The following is a 12,302-nucleotide window of genomic DNA, read 5'->3' as shown; positions in this document are numbered from 1 at the left end:
GTGCTGGGTGTGATTCTACCAAACATCTCTTCAAGGCCACTTTTCTGGTTTGTCAAGAATGTTCTCGGTTCTGCCCTTCGATGCATCTGTAGCTCTTTCACACTCATCACTCAGTGCAAGCTAATGGAGACTATGATTTGAGTGCATCGAGGTGGAATAAAAATGCTGATGAAAGCTCAGTGGGCCCCACTCCATCCCTCTTTGCAGTGTGGCAATCTTTTGCCAAGAACCACTAATCAGCTCAGCAAAGTCCAACCTGTTCTTCCAGGGTTTGCACAGGGCTCATCTCACATCTCCTCTGAACCAGACCAATACACCGCAGATTTTGTGCACTGTGCCAGCCATTGAGGCAAGAAGCTCCCAGCATCTCTGCACCGCACTCTGTGCTCTAGGAAAGGCACCAGCTGCAGAGCGCTTTGTGAGCTTCAGTCAAAGCATCTCCTGAGTCACGGTGCCTGAAAAGGTGTGTTCAGCTACATTACCTACCTTTAAAGGGTATGACAATTGAATTTCGTTTTATGCTGCTTCATTTGACATGAGGCAGAAGACAGAGAACTCCAGGTCTCTACCACATAACTTTTCCACGTGCAGATTTTGCTTATTTGGTAATCATGGCATTGCCCTTATCTCCAGCTGTGCACAACTCAACAGTTGGGTGTGCAGACACTGGCCCCACTGTGCCATTCAGCACCACCACAGTGTTACTTCACTATCCTTCTGTACTTCTACATTAGCGTTACTACCTCTGCTAGAAACTCATTTACAGCAGAACTGGTACCAGTGTGTGACAGCTTGAAGAAGGGAGAAAGCTTTATGTGACTGTACAGGCTTCTGCATTAGATTGCACAAACTCCAAAGGTCCCTTTCAACCTCAGGGATTCTGTGATTATCAATTGCCTGTGAAGGTGAGGGGGAGTGAGGAATACAGACCTTATGGAAATACTGGCACCATTCCCTGATACAACACATGAACAGGGGAAAAGCTGTATGAAACAAGGAAGATACAGAGAAAATATAATTAATGGGATTACCGGTTTTATCCACCATCACTTAAGGCTTATGCACTCCAAAGAAATCTCATCTCTAAGCTTAGTCGAGAGCTTCTACAGACACCTGTTCACTGGTCTCGCTTCTGTGTAGCACTGAGTGGATATTAACCCATTTTGAAGGTACTTAAGTCCATACATATTTAGAAATCACGGAACAAGACCACCTGCCCCACACAGTGCATTACATGAACAGATTAGATTGCAATCAACTGATTTTTAAATGTACCTGAATTTCCCCAGTGGAGAATCTATTTGTAACTGAGACTGCATTAATCAGAGGCTGATTAAAAAGGAGGAAAAACCCAAATATACTAATTAATTCTAAGTATTTGTTCCCTGACACAACCGCTCATCTGGGAGGCAGCTACACTACCTGCTCCTCTCTAAGTGGTCCTGGGATTCTCACAGTGAATGCACAGGAAAAAAAATCTGCCAGCAGAATCAGTGACATTATAGGAGGAAAAATAATGACCAGAATATAAACCAAAGTATTTATTATGGCTACAGCATTTAGGAACACCTCAGGAATGTGGATGAGATGTGGCAGCTATTCTTTTTTTCCTTTCTGTATTAATCAGAGATACAAGCTGGAGTATTTCTGGGTGAACAAACTTTCCTGCAAAACAAAAGAAAGGGAAGGTTAATGAAAAATGCTCTCATTTTGCCACGTGTGAAAGGCTGGCATTGGAATGAAAGCAGCAGTGTCACTTTAGGCTCAGAATAAATGTCAAATTATTCTTTGAACTGAGAGCATTCACTTTCTTAAATCTAACTATGGAATAAGAGTAGTTACATCCCTTCTCCCCAAAAAACTTGTATTTTGTGCTCTATTAAGACACTTAAGAGCTGAAAAAGGGATGCACCCTGACCAAGATAATCTGATATTACACATTGTGCTACAGGAAACCATTCCTATTACAGGTGCAGTTAGGGTATATGCTGTAGAATCTACTCAGACACCAGCTCAATTTAAGTTGTTGAGTTCTGGTAGGGGAGCAAAGATGTCAGTTAGAAAATAAAGCAGCCCAGCTTCGTCATGTTGTCCTTTTTTTCCTTCACTAATCAAAGTATTAAATTTTCCACAGAGATTATTATTCCCCTGAGGAGTTACCAAAGTATAAACGGGACTTGTCAGAGACTCTGTTTGGTGACTGCTGGTCCTCTTATCCCTAGAATTTGTCCATCCCTAGTTTTTTTACCAGGACAGGATGAGTTAGTTACAGTCCTCCTCTGGTGTTCAACTCCCTTGCCAAAATTATAAAGATGATTATTTTACCTATCTCTGCTTTCAACTACCAGTTTATTTTGCAAAGGATGAAAAGCAGTGGATGGAATAAAAAGTAACACAGTTGCACCTTAACCATTTCACTGAGGTGGTTCTCACAGGAACCCTGGGCTGGTCACACAGCTCATGTGGGGATAACAAATTCTACTTCACTGGTCCCTGAAACATTGACAGAGTAGGAACAAGCTGCTGTCAGAGCATCGGTGAACACTGAAGACTCCTTTATGAACCAACCCTCTGATGTTTCAGGGAGATCCTTATACACATGCAAGTGTAATGAAAGCTGAGCCTCTCTCTAGGTAAAAAGTGACGTAAAAGGAATTTGGCATAAATGAAATTCATGTTTAATACCTACGGATAAATGTCAGGTATGTTCACACTCCATTAAGTTTCCCCAGAAATATTAGGGGACTTGAGCAATGAGTAAAATAACTAGTTGCTCTGAATGTCTGTCAGAAAAAAAAAATCAATTTATATATTTCATTTATGAAAGAGGAAAAAAAGATGTCCAAATGTCATACCAGCAGTTGAATCAAAAAAATCCTGCAGTCTGCCAGGTGTGTTTTCCAACTCTTCGTACTCAAACGCTTGCAGTACCATCTCACACTGATCCAACTCCTTTACAAACCTGGCCTCTGCAGTAGACTGGTTTTCATATTCCTGAAAAGACGTGCAGTTGTAAGAAAATAATTTTGCTACTCTGAAACAGAACATTAAAATCTCTTTTTAGATCTAGAATTTTCTTCAGTAGTACAAGCCACTCCAGAAATATTCAGCGCAGTTACGTCTTTGACTTTGTTTTTACAAACACACTGGTCAGCAAAACCCTTGAAGTATGTGCCAATTTTATATTAAATGCAGTGGGACTAAGAACACAATTCTTTTGCATAATCTAACTCTAAACATACCAATTGTTTCAGCTGAATCAGGGATGATATGGAGGCAACTCTGCATGACACACAAGTTAAATAACAGGTTCCACTTAAAAATATTTTACATATAAAGATTATTTCAGGCCTGGCTAAGGCTATGAATTACCACAGTGTGTGCTTACGCATTGTCACCACCTATTTTTAAGACCTATTTTACACTTTTCTCACCACTTGCTGTTTCTATATGCAGTTGTTCTTTATATTTCTCCTGTGATTCCTGCCTAATCTTTTTGGTCTAATCTGTCTGAGCTGCTTATGTCCTTATGTCTCTCCTAGGAGATAGGAAGGGGAGTGGTTAAAGGGTGTCCTCCCCTTCAGACTTTCAGTCCTTATCTCTCTGCTATCTTTTCCCTCTCTACAGTATCTATTAATCATTGGTATATATTTATGAGTGATTCACATTTCTAGTCAACTTGAACAATTTTGCTATCATTTGCTTCCACTGATGTCTGCAGACAGGTTTGGCATTTCATTTTCTCTTTTCCAAATCTATTGCACTGTATGTGATGTCTCATCAGCAAGTCTTCCTGACTACTGACTTCCAAAACCAACCCCATAAAGATGTTTTTTTTCTGTGCAGATTACCATCACCTTGATACCATTGGCAGGTCTGACCCCATTCATCATCATCACCACCACCATTAATCACACCAAAGTCTTAAGTACACACTGGGCCCATCTGTGCTCCCAGATCCACAGAATCTGTGGACCATAGCACTTCTGCAGAGAAGAGCAGCACAAGAAGAGGTTTTCCTACTGACCACAGAACATGGCATTCCTTTCTGCATCTTAAGACAGCAACTGTGGTGTGAGTGTCATTCACAGTAGTAATATCCTGGCTTTGTAATTCCAGCACAGTGACGCTCAGATAAACGTGACAGTCATTTCCTTGTCTTCCATACTATTAGGAGCTTGTTCTTAGGCTTATTACTTTACCTTTGAAGTCAAAAATCCAGATTTCGATAGCCATGTTGATTCATTTACTATTCTATTGGGATTTCAATGTACTTTGAATTTTCAGTTACATTTTCATAATTATTTTAGTAATAAATTTCATTTCAGTGTTTTCATCTTATTTTTCTCTTTTCAACCTGAGCTTTGTCTCATTTTTAAATTGCTTAAATTCTACATATTTTCTTAATTTATTTATTTCTACTCTATTTTTTTATAATCTATTTTGCCGGGCGGAAGAGTCCACCAAAGACAACAAACTCTTGGCAGCACAAAGGAGAACTTCAGGAAAAGAAGTAGGGCTGTTCACCTGTAAAAGTAGGTCCCACCTCCGACAATTAAGTAGGAGTACCAATCTGTTGCCAACCTCTTTGTGCTATACAACCCACCAGATGTTATTCACACCTCAGCTCACATTGCCCTTAAGAAACATCAGCTATTACATGTGCAACTGTGCACAGTGCTGAAACAACCACTGTTTCCTCTCCACAGGTGGTTAAGGCTCTGAAATAACACTATACTTTGGAAAAACACTAGCTGGTCTCTCCAACACCACAGGCCATCTTTTAAAAATCATTCCCATGCTTTTGCACTTGAGAATAAAAAAAGCAGGACAGAGCTGAAATGTGCTGACTCATTTACTTTAATGTTTTTTCAGAAGTATTTGGGATTAAGTTACAAAGTGAAAATGTATCTGAGGGATCTTCCTGCTGCCTCTCTCCCCTACACAACACTGTCCAAAGCAGCAGTCCTTGTAAAGCTGAAAGGCAAAGAGAGACAGAGACACAGGCAGAGCAGTGCAGGAAGGACTTGCTAAGAGTGTCAAGAGATCAGCACTATTCAGCTCTGGTCCATAAGCACCTTCACTCACAAAATCATAGGGAAATGCTTCTGGCTAGCTGAGAGCAGAGTAGCACACCAAGTTATCACAAGCTTCTCATTTTCCATAGCTCTTTTCTCCTTAAGAAACAACTAGTTGTTCCATGTTGGAACCCTGGATTCAGAAAATTTAGGTTTATGGGATACGGTAATATACATGTAACAAGATGGAGTTCTTCTTCTTTCTTCCTTCTTCTTCACAAGCCTGGGTGATCTAGTATTGGTTCAAAAAACCCGCAGTGCAGAACATGAATGATTAGTTACTGGATTTTAAGTAAAAATAAATTAGCTGGCATTCCATAATTGGGTAGTATGGGCTTTAAAAGGCCTTGGAAGGTAGAACTCGGGGGCCATTTCCACCTTGTTAACTTAGAGGCACATTCTGTGCAGCTGTGCCATAGATAAGAAACAATAAACATCTGAGTCAGAAGAAAAGCTCAGCATCTCCTGTGTTTTAATCCAAACTCTGAGTAAAAGAACTTGTAAAGCAAAGGCAAAGAAAAAAGGAACAGAAATGGAAAATTTAATAGTTCCACTTCAAACAACACTAGAGGAACTCCATGTGAATGGTAGATTTTTAGGTTACCCCCTCTGCTATGTGGGTTGCACTCATGCTAATGTATTGCAGACTCAGCGCCAATAAATAATCCTGAAGGTAGAAACAAAGACCAAATTATCAAAAGTGTGCATGTATTAAATTATGGTTACTGAGAATGATGAAAAGCTAACATGCTGAAGAACTGACTCCATACTGAACCAGCTCTTACACAGTCACAGGAGAAGACTGAGACCAGCAAAGAAAAAAAAGTAGTTATACAGCACTAACCTCATCTATCAAAACCTCATTTTCCTCAATTATAACAGTTTCTCAAGGGAGAAGGAACCAGTGCTCCCTAAAAAAATGCACATACATTAATTGCCAGATCTGATGATGTTGATTTACCCTCTTTACCTTAAAATATAGCTCTGAAAGACCATTCCCACTGCCTGTTTCACCACACAACAACAACAACAGGAAAAAACAAACAAACAAACCACTAAACCCAAAACAAAACCACAAACAGGGTGTTGCAGCAAAAGGCAGAAATTGGATGCAAATATCTGGAATTTAAATACACTCTAAATGGAAAACAATATGAATACAATATACAGAGTCAGGTCACGGAGTCCAAGAAACATAGAATCCATTGTTTGCAGCAGTATGTGAACGAGAGGTTGTGGATACACTTCCCCTCATGCGACCGTATGTCAGGAGGAGATAAAGCACAGTAATTATAATCTCTAATTGTTTGGAAATAATCTAATCATCCCTCATTTGCAATTATAAAAGTTCTTATCAGTTAACATCATGGGTTCACATAAAAATGGTTAAATCACCTTCAAACACAAAAGATACTTCCTAATACAAACTTCTAAGGAACCCAAGACCAGAAATCTCTGGTGTTTGTAGAAAAGCGCTGGTTTCTGTCACATTTAAGTTTAAACTCTAGTTAACTTAATCATTTTAATTTACAACTAAGTATCTTGGTCTAATGGGCTTCATTATAAAGAAATGAAAGACACAGAAATTACTTGCATAAAAAGCAGAAAATAATCCACAGCACCCATTATTTTTTTTCCTGTATTAAAAGCTGCAAATGGCCAGATACGAACAAAAGTGATAATGTAATAAAAAAAAACCAGATTTATATCCAGAGTAGAGGATAAACCCTTCCTTCAGCTGTACAAACCAAGCCCTGGACAGGTTCATCTGGAACTCTGAGAGGCCAGGGCAGAAGCTGGTTATATGGTCCAGGGTTTCTGTTTGAAAAGGATCCTGAAATGACCGTGACTCATACTGGTTATCTTCTAAGCAAGTAAATCGCACTTTCTTGAGGTCAAAATAAGAGATGGCACAGTTTCACAGGTACATGGGAAGAAGAGAATGGGACACCCTGAATTTTAACATGGGATTAAAAAAATGCAAGCTTACTTCCCAGAGTTCATAGATTTCTTTTCCGAGGTCCTCAGATAGAAGCTGGGTCAGTTGTTGCATAGCTGTCTGAAAAAAAAAAAAAGCCATTTACATTTATCTATTTTCTGGGCAACATTTTTATCATTATCTATTCTGAATAATTATCTAATTGTTACCAAGTTAGCAGAAACATCTACTACACAACATATTATTGTATTGTTTAGGCATGGCAGGAGATGGCTACAGCTCTGGCCAACGCCAAGGTGGTGGCACCTCTGGGATAACATATTTAAGGAGGGGAAAATCCCTGTGCAACTGCACCCAGAGGGAGAAGTGAGAAGTGAAAGGAAGATCTCTGCAGATAGCAGGGTTAGTGAAGAAGGAGAAGGTGCTTCAGATACCAGAGCAGAGATTCTCCTGCACCCCGTGAGGAAGAGCCCCTGCAGCCCTACAGAGGAGCAGAGATCCACCTGCAGCCCCTGGAGGTCCCTGGTGGAGCAGACATCCACCTGGAGCCCATGGAGGATTCGAAGCAGGGGGATGCCCAAAGGAGGCTGTGACCCTGTAGGAAGCCTGCACTGGAGCAGGCTCCTGGCAGAACTTGTGACTCCAGAAATTGTTATGCACATTCTTTGTGTTCTCCCAGCTGATCAGCGTCATTTCTGTGCCATCTCTACTGTTCTCCCAGTAACAGGAAGGGCTGCTTCTGAAACAACCAACATCACAGGCGAGACAAAGATTTTGTGCCATGATTGTTTCACCACTTCAAATTCAGGATGATAGAGTGTCACAATATGGTTCCCCATTGCTTGCCACCACTGAAGCATCAAGGTCTCATTCCTTACACCTCTTCCCAGCTCTGGCACTCCTCAGATTTCAAGGTTAGGTGGCTAAAATGACTTACCTGGCAAAAACCTCTACTCCAAACAACACCCTACCTCCTCCAAAAAAAAATCCGAAACTTTTTTTAATCAGGTTTATTTTCTGCTGCCGTAGTGTTGGTGAGACTCACTGGTTAAAGTTACTGCACAAGCAGCAAACTTCAGAGCCAGCCCAACGTCAGCTGTAGAGCAAACAGAAAAAGGGAGAACTCTGCAGTGCAAGCAGAGTGTTGATAACTCACCTCAAGCCACCTCCTGAAGTGGCTACCCATAGTCTATTTTTACTACGAAGTATTTCAGAGTCATCCCAAATGTTTAATGCTTTACTCTCCTTCCCACAAAGTCAACAGCGAAGTCCTCACTGACTGAAATGGGAGCAGAAGGAGCTGCAAATACTTAAGAAAGCTTCTTAAACATACCTAGACATCAAAATATCTTTTTCCTTGCCTAAATTAAAGTAAGAATTCTCTCTAGACTGAAGCTGAAGGCTGATCCTCAGTGACACAACCACCTTTAGAGGCTCCCAGGAAAGAGTTTTCTTCTGTTCAGTGTTTTGAACCTCTTTGAAGAGGGTAACAAAACACTTCAGTGATTATTCCCCTGCCTTTTATGCTTATCTGTTTAAAACTAGGGGCTGGGGGGCCATAACTAAGTCTAGGAGTAAGCTGTTAGCTAAGAAACTGGAAATTAAAGATCTAAGGTGCATTTGGCATTCTTGAAGTACTATCTTTACTGTCTGTAATTTTGGTGTTTTTTTCAATATACTTCCTAGTGTGTTCTTACACTGAAGAAAAAAAGCCTCTGAAGAGTTTCTGAGGCATGACATTGCCCTCTAGCTGTGGCTACAGAAGTGGTTTATATTTTCTTCAAATAATGCCACAAAACCAAAAACACCAACTGAACAGTTTGGATAAGTGCAAGACCAAAAATAAAGTGTCTCTAGGCATGTGGCACTCAAAGAATCACAACAACAACAACGAAGACACCTGCATCTGGGGTTCTGTGCAAAAGGTTTAAATAAAGTCTCTGTCAACCTCATGATGTGGCACCACACAAACGATCTGACATGAACTGTCATCCATCCTACTCAGTGCACCTACTCCCTGCTCCTCGCCTCTTGGTAAGGCTGCTGAACATGACTAATTCAGGCTACCAAAACTGCAGCTAGTTGGGGAATAAATGGCCAAGGTGAAGATTACTTCAAAGATTCTTCCGTAACCTTGTACTTGGTGACGTTACAGATGCGAAAACCACAATGAGACGGGAAGTCTACTTGGTTGTGGCAGGCTTGTCCAATGCCAATGGCAGTATTAGTATTGCCTAAAGTGTTCCTTCACCACCACCAGAACATGAAAACACATAGAATGCTCTGCAGCTGTGGCTTCACACCTTATGTTCATACCTCTTCTCGCCTGTGTTTCTCCTCTTTTGGGATATTATCTGCAGGAGCAATATCTCCAACAATGCATTCAGCCATATCATGAACCAAAGCTAATCGTATGCATCTGACAAGAAACAGAGACAGAATAATTAGTTTTTCAGCATTCTAAGTCTAAAACTTATTCAAAATGCTAAGAGACTGCAGAATTTATCCCCCTTCATATACTCTAAAGGTTGGTTGGAGCTTTTCTTAAACTTAATGTAACATTTTTCACTTTTTTGTTAGGGTTGTAGTTTCCACCTAGACATGATTTTGATTTCTAATTTCTAGTCCCTACTGCTTGTAAATGTAGATTTAAGTATAAATACACTGTGTACCAGAGCATAACATTCAAAAGTAATGTACTTAGCTCTTGTACACTTGGCTTTTGGAGATGTTGTGGTAATTAACTACATTATACACTTCATGTTTTTCCTGCAACAGGTAGAAGGTAATCTGATTGGAGCCATCCCAAATTCAGTATACAATTTGTCACTCACAGCTCTGTAGCTATACCAGTCTATGGCAGAATACTCAGAAAGCCTTCCTTGAGCTTTCTCTGTTATGCCAGAGGAGTTCTGTGGCTCCTTACTGTTGCTGAGTGCTCATTCAGTCTGTCAAAATTCACATGGTCTATCGCTCTGACGTGGCTGTCTATTGCTTCACACTGTTTTTTAACAAGGGTCTTCAGGTTGTTTATTTACTGCCTGAAAGAAGAGCAGCTTCGACCCACTGCACTAAGGACTTGCCTCAGCACTCTCAGTTTAGCAATTAAAGTTTTTAGCCCCTTTCAGTTCTCCAGGTAAACAGGACCCTGCCCACAGGATGAAGGGAAGAGGCAAAAGGCTTTCAAATTCCTTCAGTGTGATTTAAAAGCTCTTACTCGGGACGACAGCTTCTTTTAGCATTTTGTTAGCAGCTCTCCCACAATATTAACACATGGTTGTAATAACCAGAGGCAGTCTCACCTGTCCTTGTTAAGGTTTTTATCTTCAGTCACCAAAGCCATCATCGCCATCCTGTACATATGATCGGAGACGCTCTCTGGGTTTGCCACGTTCCTGTACACCCATCCTGTCCGCGGTACTCTCTGTGCCAGTGTCACAGAACCACACAATCATTAGGTCGGAAAAGGCCGCAGAGATCATCAGGTCCAACCTCTGACCGGATACCACCGTATCCACCAGACCATGGCACTGGAAAGGTTAAACCCCCTGCTTTTGCAGGCCCTCCTTTCAGAGACACCGGTGGAAATTCCGCCGCACCGTGACCTCCACGCTCCGGAGAGCTTTGATGCTCCCGGCGAGCCCCTGCCCCGAGGCCCAGCCCGGGCCCCCCAAGGCAGGAGCACGGCCCAGCCGCAGCCCCGGCCCCGCCGGCCGCGCCGCGCTGGCACAACCGAGCGGAAGCCGCGGCTGACGCCGGCCTCTGCCCGCCGCGGCCACGCTGCCAGCCCGGGGACAGCGGGGGAACCCGGGCCCAGCGCCCCGGCCCGGCCCCAGCCCCCGCGGCCGCCCCGCCGCGCCGGGCCCTTGCCCCGCGCCCACCTTGAGCTGGCCCAGCAGCCGCAGGAAGGGCAGCAGCCCGACCCCGCCGCCCGCCGCCATCGGCCGCCGGCAGCACGGCCTCCGCCGCGGCTCCTCCTCCCCCGGCCGGGGCGGGAGGCGGCGGTTCCCACCCCGTGCCCGCGGGAACCCGTCCGCAGCCAGGCCCTGGTGCTGGGCGGGGAAAGTGGCAGTGCGGGGCGGGACCGCGTCCCCAAAGCTCTGGCTCTTGGCGGATTCCTTACCCACGAAAAAGAGCAGCACAGACTGTGACTGCAACGAGAAAAGCAGCAAAGAAGCCGGGCTGCTCACAGGCATGAGCGCTGTGGAGTAGAGAGGGGAAGGAAAAGTGGCAAGCGTGTCCTCTGCTCTCTTCCGGGGGGTTCAGCAGGGAGGAGGCAAAAGCAGCCTCGAAGGCAGGAATAGTTCATACTGCAGTCAAAACTGAGCATCTCGGTGACCTTACCATGCCAAGAAAACCCCAGTGCAAACTCATGTTACTGCTCAGAGAGGAGCGGATAGTTATCAGGGTTGCTGATGAGTTTTAAATTATTCTGTGGAGCCTCCCAGCATCTTGCTACAAACACATCCATCACTTGTATGAGTTGAATAAATAACACAAGTGACATACCTGGCAACTGGTGGATTTTCAAAATACATTGCATTTCTTTGCTACTTCTATGTTGCCAACTGAAATAGTGGGTAATGGTTTAAATGTGGCGATGGAATAGTCTGTTTTCAGGAGAGAATATCTGCAGTTTTGCCAGCTATCAACAGATGGCAGAGTATTTTTATTTATTTTTGTGCATATATTTAAGCTCCTAAATTAATAATGAAGCCCAGACAACATTTTAGTGACCATTTTAAGGCTGTCTTCTCACAATAAACAAGAATCCTAGACCAGGAAAGTCATCACCTTTACACCTGTGTACACAGCAATAAACGCACTGGCTGTTGCAGTACAGCTTTCCTGGTTGAAGTGAATCACATCTGTTGCAGATTGTCTTGACAGCTCTTGAAAACATCCACAATAAAAATTTCATACTTTGTCCAGGCTGCCTGCCTTCCACATAAATAGTCTGTTTCCTAATGTCCTCTTTGGACCTCCTTGTGCCCATAGTTTCATGTTGTATTGTGTGCCACGACCACAGGAAATTGAGCTCTGCCAGATTTGTAATCCCCCTTAGAGCAGCTGCAGGGTGCTGTTTTATGGGCCCTTGTGCTCGTCAACAGGCAGGGCAGGCCGGGCACACCTCAACACCTCCTTCAAGGTGATGTGGTTTAAATCCCATTTGTCTTGGTAGCCTTCACTGGAGGTACCCTGTCTTGGTCTGAGAAAGCACCAAAGTGGGCCCTGTGTCCAGCCAGCGCCTCACCAACACTAAGCAAAGGGGGATAGGAACTTTC

At 43.0% G+C, this 12,302-nt stretch overlaps 1 protein-coding gene across 1 annotated transcript; it reads right to left on the bottom strand.

Moving 5' to 3' along the window:
• Positions 1-1,517: 1,517 nt before the first annotated feature.
• HDDC2 (HD domain containing 2) lies at positions 1,518-11,002 on the bottom strand. Its single transcript, XM_039568984.1, has 6 exons — positions 10,899-11,002; positions 10,320-10,441; positions 9,334-9,436; positions 7,069-7,137; positions 2,856-2,994; positions 1,518-1,665 (listed from the first exon to the last, which is right to left on the bottom strand). The coding sequence occupies exons 1-6, from the start codon at positions 10,956-10,958 to the stop codon at positions 1,571-1,573; spliced, it is 588 nt and encodes a 195-aa protein (XP_039424918.1). The 5' UTR covers positions 10,959-11,002; the 3' UTR covers positions 1,518-1,570.
• Positions 11,003-12,302: the final 1,300 nt, after the last annotated feature.

Source organism: Corvus cornix, chromosome 3 (assembly GCF_000738735.6).
Source record: "Corvus cornix cornix isolate S_Up_H32 chromosome 3, ASM73873v5, whole genome shotgun sequence".
Lineage (NCBI taxonomy): Eukaryota > Metazoa > Chordata > Aves > Passeriformes > Corvidae > Corvus > Corvus cornix.
The sequence above is the reverse complement of the archived record's forward strand: the minus strand, read 5'-3'. Positions and strand labels throughout refer to the sequence as shown.

What these genes read in the sequence shown, in the direction of transcription:
- HDDC2 (XM_039568984.1), bottom strand. Translation starts at nt 10,958, where the DNA reads ATGGCGGCGGGCGGCGGGGTCGGGCTGCTGCCCTTCCTGCGGCTGCTG. An exon ending in GGCTGCTGGGCCAGCTCAAG is followed by an intron (nt 10,442 to 10,898) that starts GTGGGCGCGGGG and finishes ACACTGGCACAG; the next exon opens with AGAGTACCGCGGACAGGATG. An exon ending in AGAAACACAGGCGAGAAGAG is followed by an intron (nt 7,138 to 9,333) that starts GTATGAACATAA and finishes TTTTTTTTTCAG; the next exon opens with ACAGCTATGCAACAACTGAC.